Below are 12157 nucleotides of genomic sequence, written 5' to 3'. Positions count from 1 at the left end.
TTTCTCAGAATTGCGACTTTATATCTCGCAACTGCGACTTTATTTCCCAGAATTGCGACTTTATAACACGCAATTCTGACTTTATATCTCAGAATTGCGACTTTATTTCTCAGAATTGCGACTTCATATCTCGCAACTGCGACTTTATTTCCCAGAATTGCGACTTTATAACACGCAATTGCGACTTTATTTCTCAGAATTGCGACTTTATTTCTCAGAATTGCGACTTCATATCTCGCAATTGTGAGAAAAAAAGTCACAATTCTGACTTGATATATCGCAATTGTGTGAAAAAAAAGTCAGAATTGTGAGATAAAAAGTCGCAATTATTATTATTTATTTATTATTCATTGGCGGAAACAAGCTTCCATAATAGTTTGACCCATTTGAGAGGCGGCCAAAATCAGAATTTAAAAATGGACTGAATAAAGCTCTCTACGACCTTGATGTGTGATGCTGCACTGACTGAAATGTATGCACAATAATTACTGTCACAAGCTCACAGCAATATTGTAAGTTACTGCATAATACATTTTTAACTAGCAGAATAATACAGCATCATGGAAGTTTGTCCCGAAGCTCTTTTTATCTAGGAAATCCCACACCAATACTGATCCGCATTTGATTTCACCCATACCTTGTCCAAATCTCTTCTTGGGTCATTTGATTCACCCATACGTTTACGTTTCTTGAACTTATCTTTGGCGACAGAACCTGCTGCAAACGATGACGAGTAATTGTGGTCCATGATGCCTGTGCGAAACAACAACAGTGGTGTGCTAGGAACTACTATTTCCGCATATTTTCATGAGACTCACTGTGTCGCCATGGTTCTATAGCAGTAAAAGCAGAAACTGAGGACATGACTCCATCGACAGGTGACGCAATGAGGAGGGACGTTACACTGGTTAAAGTTGCAAATTTCTCTGGATTTAAACGGTTGGAAACATTTGGGATACTGTAAATACACAAGTGAACAAAATATATAACACTGTGCTACTGCTTTTTGGATATTTTTATGCAAAAATCTTACATATTGTGCCTTTAAGACACTTATGTACTTTTGTAAAAAAATAAAATTTATCCCGCAGGACCATTAGACCCAATATTATCTTGTTGCGACCAAAATTGTTTATTGTACAAAAGTAAAAAAAATAATAATCTTGAAATCCAACATTGACATTGATTAATATTAGCATGAATCACAGAGGCCAAACAATGTGCGCAATTATTAACATGACATAGGCTGAATAAGGAAAACTGAGAATTTTGCGAATGCATAAACAGCATACCAAGTGTGATTTACCAGCCTAACACATGGAACAGACACAGGGCCAAATATAATATTGGTATTAGTCATATTACCAAGAGACAGATGAATTTGCATCAAAATACCATAAAGTTTGATTGGCTGGCCTTTAAAGTCATCAACAAAATATATAGAAAGAATTTTCTCTATACCCTTTTAAAAATTGATAAGCACATTTTTATTTTTCTATCCTGACTGGGGTCGATTATATGTTTAGGTTAATATTTTATTACCATATTTGCATTTAGGATTGTTTGTTTTCCTGCTAAAAGTAAAACCCCATCCATCAGAAAAGACCTGCAACTAATTTCTGGGTCAAAAATCATAGTTGAGAACCTCTGATTTAAATGTACTGCAAAAATGTTGATTAGTTACAGAAATGAAAATATAAATAATGAAATAGAAAACCAGAAGAAAAAAAAAACTAATATCTAAATATTGAAAAAACATTCTTGGATAAGAATGTCAACTAATCATAAGCAGATAGTAAATAAAGAGAGAATGAGATGACATATGAGGAGGAAGACTGAAGGAAAGATAGTTCCCAGTGTTTGAATGTGGCTTACTTGCTTGCCGGATAAAATATGCAGTGTTTTCCTAATAACAATTTTTAGGTTTGCTTTGAAGAGCGGAAAATCACATTTTCATCCCAAAACATAATAATGGAGGGCACTTGAGAAGAACCTTCAAACCTTGTTTATTTGTGAGTCAATGTTTGTTTGTGTATTTCTACAGATGGGACGATGGGAAAACCACACATTGAAGTTGAAGTTTCCAGTGTGGCCGCGCTATAATTCGTTCGGGGACGTGGACGCTGATGAGAACCACTTGAGCATTGTGACTCTAGAGGAAAGACCCTTTGTTATAGTGGATGATGTGGACATTCTTACTGGCACTTGTATGCGTAACTCTGTACCTTGCAGGAAACACATTAAAGAGTGAGTTATTTATTTATTTATTTAACTTTAAAGAACAACTTTAGCAGATAATACCAGTTTTGAATAAACCAATTGGTTCCGCAGGCATTATACATCCTGTCTTAACCTTCAGCATGAGAGATTTCTTTTACTGGGGAATAGTGGAATAATTGTGTTGTCTCTAATGTGGTTATGAACTTTTTAGTGTGTTATATTTAGAAGTTATTAGATTGAGCTCTCTTCAACCTTTCTCAGTATCAGCTGTGTTTCTAAATCTCTGTGCCTGTATATGCTGCAGTAATGTCACGGACGGCTCCTATGTCAAGAAGTGCTGCAAGGGCTTTTGTATAGACATCCTGAAGAAGATTGCCAGAAATGTAAAGTTCACCTATGATCTTTACCTGGTCTCAAATGGCAAACATGGCAAGAAGATCAATAATGTTTGGAACGGCATGGTGGGGGAGGTTAGTCGCTCTAAAAAACCTAACGAGCGAATTATCTATCTATCTATCTATCTATCTATCTATCTATCTATCTATCTATCGTTCTATCGTTCTATCGTTCTATCTATCGTTCTATCTATCTATCTATCTATCTATCTATCTATCTATCGTTCTATCGTTCTATCTATCGTTCTATCTATCTATCTATCGTTCTATCTATCTATCTATCTATCTATCTATCTATCTATCTATCTATCTATCTATCTATCTATCTATTTATCTATCTATCGTTCTATCGTTCTATCGTTCTATCTATCGTTCTATCTATCTATCGTTCTATCTATCTATCTATCTATCTATCTATCTATCTATCTATCTATCTATCTATCTATCTATCGTTCTATCTATCGTTCTATCTATCTATCTATCGTTCTATCTATCTATCTATCTATCTATCTATCTATCTATCTATCTATCTATCTATCTATCTATCTATCGTTCTATCGTTCTATCTATCGTTCTATCTATCTATCGTTCTATCTATCTATCTATCTATCTATCTATCTATCTATCTATCTATCTATCTATCTATCTATCGTTCTATCTATCTATCGTTCTATCTATCTATCTATCGTTCTATCTATCTATCGTTCTATCTATCGTTCTATCTATCGTTCTATCTATCTATCTATCGTTCTATTTGTCCATCTATCGTTCTATCTACCGTTCTATTTGTCTCTATCTATCTATCTATCGTTCTATTTGTCCATCTATCGTTCTATCTACCGTTCTATTTGTCTCTATCTATCTATCTATCTATCTATCTATCTATCTATCTATCTATCTATCTATCTATCTATCTATCTATCTATCTATCTATCTATCTATCGTTCTATCTATCGTTCTATTTGTCTCTATCTATCTATCTATCTATCTATCGTTCTATCTACCGTTCTATTTGTCTCTATCTATCTATCTATCTATCTATCGATCTATCTATCTATCTATCTATCGTTCTATCTACCGTTCTATTTGTCTCTATCTATCTATCTATCTATCTATCTATCTATCGTTCTATCTATCGTTCTATTTGTCTCTATCTATCTATCTATCGTTCTATCTACCGTTCTATTTGTCTCTATCTATCTATCTATCTATCTATCTATCGATCTATCTATCTATCTATCTATCGTTCTATCTATCGTTCTATTTGTCCATCTATCGTTCTATCTACCGTTCTATTTGTCTCTATCTATCTATCTATCTATCTATCTATCTATCTATCTATCTATCTATCTATCTATCTATCTATCGTTGTATCGTTCTATCTATCTATTGTTGTATTGTTCTATCTACCGTTCTATTTGTCTATCTATTGTTCTATTTGTTTCTATCTATCTATCTATCTGGGGGAGGTTAGTCGCTTTAAAAGACCTAATGAGCGAATCTATCTATCTGTTGTTCTATCGTTCTATTTGTCTATATAACGGTTATTGTATCGATCTATTGTTCTATCTATCGTTCTACCTATTGGTCTATCTATTATATATCCATCTGTCTATCAGTCGTTCTATCGTTTCGTCTATCAATCATTCTATTAATCTGTCTGTCTATCTATCGATCGATCTATATATTGGTCTGTCTATCATCTTTTTATGGTATCCATCCATCCATCCATCCACTTTTGTGTATTTCTGTTTCATTCAGTGTGTTTTCTTTTTCTTGAGGTGTTTTCTTTTCCCTGCTCTGTAGGTATACAATAAAAAGGCGATAATGGCCGTGGGCTCATTGACCATAAATGAAGAGCGGTCAGAGGTCATAGACTTCTCTGTCCCATTTGTCGAGACAGGCATCAGCGTGATGGTGTCACGTAGCAATGGAACAGTGTCGCCCTCTGCGTTTCTAGGTATTAGATGAAATTATATCTTTGAAATCCCTGTGGAATCAGTGTTTTTCTTATCTCTACCTTCCCCCATGCATTTTCTCAATTCTCTCTCCTCCCTCAGAACCCTTCAGTGCTTCAGTGTGGGTTATGATGTTTGTCATGTTACTCATCGTCACAGCAATCGCTGTTTTCCTCTTTGAATTCATCAGTCCGCTCGGTTTCAATAGAAACCTGGCGCAGGGCAAAGGTATGATACACAACATCAACCATACAGTCAAAAACCCTCTGCTATAAGATGATCTTAAACAGACAGGTTACTTGATTAAAATAAAAAAATCTGAACATTAAGCATTTAAACAATTAGCACCTTGAGTACCTGTAGATCCACGATTCTCTTGTAACTTGCTACTCACTCCTCACTTCTACACACTACTTTTCCTCTTTCTGTTATACATTTCTAAAGACCCTCATGGACCCTCCTTCACCATTGGTAAAGCAGTCTGGCTGCTGTGGGGTCTGGTGTTCAACAACTCTGTCCCAGTACAGAACCCCAGGGGCACTACCAGTAAATTTATTGTATCCGTATGGGCCTTTTTCGCTGTGATCTTCCTGGCCAGCTACACTGCCAACTTGGCTGCCTTTATGATCCAAGAGGAATTTGTGGACCAAGTCACAGGCCTCAGTGACAGAAAGGTAATTTTTTGTGTCTTGAAATATAGTAAGCTGTCTTACTCTCTACTGCTTCTCTAACCTATATACGTATGTATACCTGTACCTGTAATTTAGGATGAAACTAAAATATGTGACTGGATTATTCTGTCTGACACATCATTGTTCCAAAGTTTGGGGTCATTTACATTTTGTAAAGTTTTTGAATATTTGTATATATTTTTTGATATTATTAGTGTTTTCTTCTTTTATATATTTTACAATGTCGGTAACACTTTATAATAACTGCACGCTATGAATCATTAGTTAAGCATTAGTAAACAGTTAATTCATCATTTATAAAGCATTAATAGACATTAATAAGCAGTTTATAAATACAGCTATAAATGCTTTATTCTTGAGTTATAAGCATATCTATAATGTGTTTAATAATTGTATTTTCATACTTTATTAATGATCAATTTATCATTTCTAAATCAAGTATTGCATTATTTACAAACCAGTTATTTAGGAGTTGTCAGTGGTTCATAAGAGCACTTAGAAAGTCTAAGTAAATGATTAATAAACTATTTAAATGTACATTCATACATCTTAAATATTTCTATGTTCTGTATCACTGCTGTTTGTTTCCTTTTTCTGTTTAGAAGATAATCGAGACTTTAAATCTCCTTTGTAAATGCTTTAAAAGGCAAGAATAGTCCTCACTTTAGATGAGCTCACAAAAATAGTTAACTGACCACTACTAAATACTTTATAACTACCTGAATTAACCATGAATTACAGTAGAAATACATGTTGATAAAGCATTTGTTAACACACTAGTAACTATTACTATACAGTATGTCTGAGTAATAAGATGTATGAATGTACATTTAAATAGTTTATTAATCATTTACTTACACTTTCTAAGTGATCTTATGAACCACTGACAACTCCTAAATAACTGGTTTGTAAATAATGCAATACTCGATTTAGAAATGATAAATTGATCATTAATAAAGTATGAAAATACAATTATTAAACACATTATAGATATGTTTATAAATCAAGAATTAAGTATTTATAGCATTATTTCTAAACTGCTTATTAATGTCTATTGCCCCACGGGGATTAATAAAGCTCTAAACTAAAAAACTTTTTTCTTTTTTTTTAAAGCTTTATAAATGATGAATGAACTGTTTACCAATGCTTAACTAATGATTAACAGTGTGCAGTTATTATAAAGTGTCATTTATTCCTGTGATGGCAAAACTACATTTTCACCAACCATTACATTGCAGTCTTCAGTGTCACATGATCCTTCAGAAATCACTCTAATATGCTGATTTGGTGCAAGCAACATTTCTTACTAATAATTTTGAAAAAAAGTTGTGCTGCTTAATATTTTTGTGGAAAGCATGATAAAAAAATTAGGATTCTTTGATGAAAGGTCAAAAGAACAGTTTTTTTTTTTTTTTTATGTCTTTTTAGTAACACTTATCAATTGAATGTGTCTTTGCATAATAAAAGTATACATTTCTTTATAAACATAGATTTTACTGACCCCCAACTTTTTGGACAACATTTATAAACAACATCTTTGGCTCTGTCAGCCATCTTGCCTATGATTTGTTGCTTAGCTCATCACAAATCCGTTGTGAGATTACCTTATCCATTGAGTGCATGCTTAAAATTCCCCGTAAAAAAGTACAAATATACAGTTGGTGATATAGGAAGTTATTTCTACCTTAAAAAAAAATGTTTTTGGTGTAAACTAATTGTATTACATTTGTTTCAGTAAATTATTTCTCTGTTTTGAATAAAGCCAGTTAATTGAGATGTTACAGCATGAAGAACAGTTTTCAGGCTACCTGACAAAATATATTTTCCAGTGCACTGTCTAGTTGGCAGCTCACTAGGTTTTAAGAGAGCATCCGTATGTCATTATAAATTTACAAGATGGAGCGTCTGAACGACACCAGTTACTAGGTTTATCTCGCTGGATTTATTTCTGTATTTCAGCTTGTATTGATTCTCTCCATGTATCTGTTTAAGCGGCCCTCACAGCTCTCTATGTAATTGATGTATGTCTTCCTCTTTCATAGTTTCAGAGTCCCTATTCCTATTCACCACCGTTTCGCTTTGGGACCGTGCCTAATGGGAGCACAGAGCGAAACATCAGGAAAAACTACCCAGACATGCACCAGTACATGGTGAAATACCATCAAACTGGAGTTCAGGATGCACTGGTCAGCCTCAAAACTGGGTATGGCTGGGATATGCAATTTTCTTGCATGGTCAAAAAGGTTATTTTTTGGTAGACATAATTTTTCTGTAAATGTATATAAGCCAATAATTGTGCTTTATTGGTTTATACAGTAAACTGGATGCTTTCATATATGATGCGGCTGTGCTCAACTACATGGCGGGGCGTGATGATGGCTGTAAGCTAGTAACTATTGGCAGTGGCTACATCTTTGCCACAACAGGATATGGCATTGCCCTGCAGAAAGGATCCTATTGGAAACGGCTGGTCGACCTTGCTATCCTCGGGATCATTGGAGATGGTATAAGTGTTTTTCTGCATTTCTCTCTTGTTATTTCACTTATTTCATGACCTCTGTATTAAACAATATCTCTGTTCCAAACCTTAGTGAGATTCCTTGCTCTCTACAGCATTCTAAATGAAATGAAATTTCATAAATTATTTATTTAAAACACACTACATGGGAATCAAATCTGTTAACGCTCACCCAGATGCCACATAATTAGCATGAAGTGCATGATTTGGATAGATTTTAACTTAGCGCATGTTATTGACGCAATACTCTGATGAGCACAAAACTTACATAGCACACACAAATATGTTAGGGATCATGTACAGTTAGTCGTCATTATTGCAAAATAAACCCTGTTAGGGTGATCTGATGAATACAATGTACTAGGTAACCGTATATCCCACATATTGCACAACAACAGTTTTTCAGTCAAGTAAATACATTTACATGAAATACTAAGAATTAAATTAGAATTTAATTAGAATTATTTAATTAGAATTAAAAAATCACACACACACACACACACACAGACACACATATATATATATATATATATATATATATATATATATATATACTGTATATATAATATGATAAAATAAGTTGTTCACTGTGACACTGAAGACGAGTGATGTTGAACTGTTTTTTTTAATTATTTTAACATGTATTTCACAATACTACTGTTAATGCAGCCTTGGTGAGCATAAGAGACTTGCAAACTCTCAAAGTGAGCAAAACTACTACAGTGTAGGAGATTGATTGCCAGGAACAGCAGTCAAATATGCATTTTTTACAGCAGAATGCTGTTATCGACCGATCAGAATGAAATATTCCCGGTGTGAAATAAATAATGGTTAAAGAAGTTAATTTAGATTTAATTATTGTACTATTTTCTTGTTTTGGAGGATAAATTTCATAAATCTTGTAGTGCTTTATCCATAAAGCGTGTTAGAGATCCTGCTTTAAAATATATAGCCTTTCTGTTGGGAAGTTGCCTGAAATGCTTAAAAATGCTTCCCAGGTAAACAGCTCGCCGCGTTTTTTTCTATGCATAACCATTAACTGTAATTTTGTGTTGTGTATTAGGTGAGATGGAGGAGCTGGAGGCTCAGTGGCTAACTGGTATCTGTCATAATGAGAAGAATGAAGTGATGAGCAGTCAACTGGATGTGGATAATATGGCTGGTGTGTTCTATATGCTTGCGGCTGCCATGGCTCTGGCGCTAATTACTTTTGTCTGGGAGCACCTCTTCTACTGGAGGCTACGTTACTGTTTCACTGGTCTCTGTTCTGGTCGGCCAGGAATTCTCTTCACTATCAGCAGGGTATGTCACAGAAACACTACGGTAAATTAACTAGAGAGATTCCGTTGCTGAAGGCAACCATTATCTGCTCAATCTTGAAATATTAACATGTCATGGTGGCTGTTTACCACAGTCGTCTTTAAGCATCATCAGAGTAGGGATTGCTGCTTATGTGCTGACAAACACATTTTTTGCTGTGAAATAAGAAAGAGCTTATATAACAGAATATAATAGCCCCAGCCACCGTCTCTAGAATAAAGTTACAGGGTGCGGTTGTTTGTCACAGCAGGATATATTACTTTATTCCATCGGTTTATAGAATTTCAGAACCCAGAAAAAATACAGAGAGACTATATTGAGAAATATTGTGATAATATATACTTTTTGGTGTTAGCCTCCTCTTATGAACTTCTTTCTGTTAACATTTCCGTCTCCTTTCCACCTATAGGGGATTTGGAGTTGCATTCACGGTGTCCATATCGAAATGAAGAAAGCCCCAGAGTTGGGCTTCAGCCCTCAGGCCAACATGTTGCACCTTCTGAAATCGGCTAAAGAGATCACCACCCTTGGAGTTACCTCACCCAAACGCCCTGTGAGTAGCATTCTCCCACCTACCCAGGGCTTGCTGGAAATTATGGGCGGAGGAAAAGGCAACAGCCTCACCCAGAAAAACATGCCCTATAGCAATACCAGCACCATGCTCAGCAACCGTCACAAAGAGCCACTTAACAACACTCTCTTGCCAGGGCAACGTGCCCTGAGCTTGACGGATGCTCAGCCAGGTGTTGCTGGAAATGGGGGCTCAGGAGGCGGAGGTGAGACCACACGACCTCCTGCCTCCAAGCCACGTGCTCTGTGGAAGAAGTCTGTGGAGACCCTACGGCAGAACCCAGAACCTGGGGGAAATTCCCCACCATCTGCCCCGCAGCCTACCGAGACCCTACCAATGAAGAGCCAGCGCTACCTGCCCGAAGATGCACCTGCCCGTTCGGATATGTCAGATTGCTCTGGTCGGGTGGACTTGCAGAAGCAGCACAAGTTAAAAGAAACGGTTCGAAAACGGAACCGCCTACCGCGGGACCTGAGCGACGTGGAGCTTTCAACATTGCGGAGCCAACCCAGCCAGCAGAGCAACCACAGCGCTCAGATATACTCTCAGAGCAGCCAGGGGAGTCAGATTTATACCATTGACTCCATTGACCAGGAGCATGGGCTGCACTACCCTGATATCTTCAGCGACCACCGTGACACTAAGCACCGGCCACCTTCTTCCTCCGAGCAGCAGCCAATTTTGCAGCTGAACAGCAGTCTGCTCTCCCAGGCCCATGAACCAGACGTGATGCAAACCGCCATTGCGAAGGATAAAAAATACAACACATATGGAAAGTCCGGCGGGGCAGGGAGCATCGCCGGCGGGCCTGCTTCTACTCAGGATCCACGACAGACACACTGCCGAAGCTGCCTGTCGAAAGTGTCCAGTTACTCCGGGCTTTACACTGTACGGTCCCCTCAGTATCGCTGCGATGCCTGCCTGCACTCTGGAAACCTGTACGACATCAGCGAAGACCAGTTCCTCCATCCAGATGGACGGGGCACCGGCGGCGGAAGTGTTGACAGGTCCTTCTCTCCTTTTCTCCCCCAGCCTGATGCTTCCTTCACAGCCTATCTTCCCCAGAGTGACCAAGAGGGCGACGGTCTTATTAGTCACTACCAGAACGAGGGCGTGATCATCCGCCAGCACTCGTATGAGAACCTGCCACAGAAGAGTAATTCGCGGCGGGTGAGCCTGCAGGACAGCACGCCGTATGCCAACATGCCCTCGGCGACTTTGATCCCAGACAAGCCCCTAAAAAATCAGTCTGTGCACCTAAACCACACCCTCGGGGGGGTGGGTGTCAGTGGACTCGGGATTGGTCGTCGCAGCAAATCGATGTATCCAGCGCGCCCGACGGAAAACCCCTTTCTCCAGACGCTTCGTGACGACCAGCGTCTAGCTCACGGCCGCAGCTCCACAGACATTTATAAGCAGCTGGTGCCGCTCACATTAGGCCAGGCTGATGGCAATATGCTCGGTGTGGGGATGGTGACCCCTGACCTCTATTACCCCGAGCATGTGATGCCTTATGTAGCCCCTCCCCCTATCGGCACATACACTGCCCCCAGGGCAATGAGCGCTGGGGGCGCTCGGCGTGTCTACAAGAGGATGCCGAGCATCGAGTCTGATGTCTGATAGAGAGAGAGGTCTGAGAGACTATGAAAAGACATGCATGGATATTTCCACCAGGATATGGCTTAACCGTGGAACTCTTGGCAGGATCGTAAGGCTTTATGACTATAAGGCAAGCAAGTTTGGAATATATTTTGTTTCCCTTCTTGGACTAATCTGTCTGAACAGAAACCAGAGTTCAACTTTACATCAGGTCCTCCCCTCTAGTTGAGCGGCAGCTCTGTGTCTTCCAGAAAACATCAGAAATGGTGGGCAGGACGCTCTCGCGCCTTCGAGTGAAGGAAGAGCAGCGAAAGCTGCTTGGAAGTACAGGGGCAGCTCCAAAGAGTTTCCTTTTTCACGCAACACGAGCAACCAAAAAATTTAATAAATAAAACATACGTGAATATCCACATTCTGCACTTTTACACACACACACACACACACAAAAATACACATGCACATGCAAGAGGCACAAACAATACATGATCTCGAACCACAGAAAGGACAACGTTAGGTATAATAATAGAATCTCTCTTGACCAAAAAACGAATACCACATACAATGTAACGGCATAAATGACAGGTGTGCACTTGCACACATTGACATGCTCTGAAATAAATAATTGCTTAGCAGATCCAAACCTGATTGAGTTTTTGGAAAGGTGGCAGAACATCTGTTATAAATGCGTGTACGAATGCATTTTCGGTGTAAAAGCTGCGCTGAGGCACAGTCCAAAAAGACTGCTTATAGTACTAAGATTAGATTTCCATTCCAACCTGAACTGTGACAAAACGCACTACCTGAATGATTAGTCTCGAGTGTAATCTCTGAAATCAAGTACACTAGAGAATTTCAGAGAAGGAAAACTCGGTGCACACAAGGCC

General features: G+C 38.1%; 1 protein-coding gene across 1 annotated transcript in view; it reads left to right on the top strand.

The window, feature by feature from the left end:
• The window catches only part of grin2ab (glutamate receptor, ionotropic, N-methyl D-aspartate 2A, b), a 101356-nt gene extending 89452 nt beyond the window's left edge, over nt 1-11904 (top strand). The window contains exons 6-14 of the mRNA XM_084403010.1: nt 2045-2247; nt 2525-2690; nt 4422-4575; nt 4676-4801; nt 5018-5247; nt 7308-7468; nt 7582-7769; nt 8847-9085; nt 9513-11904. Of these exons, the coding sequence (XP_084259136.1) occupies nt 2045-2247; nt 2525-2690; nt 4422-4575; nt 4676-4801; nt 5018-5247; nt 7308-7468; nt 7582-7769; nt 8847-9085; nt 9513-11294 (3249 nt within the window). The 3' untranslated portion in view covers nt 11295-11904. The remainder of the gene's footprint in view (nt 1-2044; nt 2248-2524; nt 2691-4421; nt 4576-4675; nt 4802-5017; nt 5248-7307; nt 7469-7581; nt 7770-8846; nt 9086-9512) is intronic.
• Nucleotides 11905-12157: the final 253 nt, after the last annotated feature.

This window comes from Rutilus rutilus (assembly GCF_951802725.1).
Source record: "Rutilus rutilus genome assembly, chromosome: 2".
NCBI classification, from domain to species: domain Eukaryota; kingdom Metazoa; phylum Chordata; class Actinopteri; order Cypriniformes; family Leuciscidae; genus Rutilus; species Rutilus rutilus.
The sequence above is the reverse complement of the archived record's forward strand: the minus strand, read 5'-3'. Positions and strand labels throughout refer to the sequence as shown.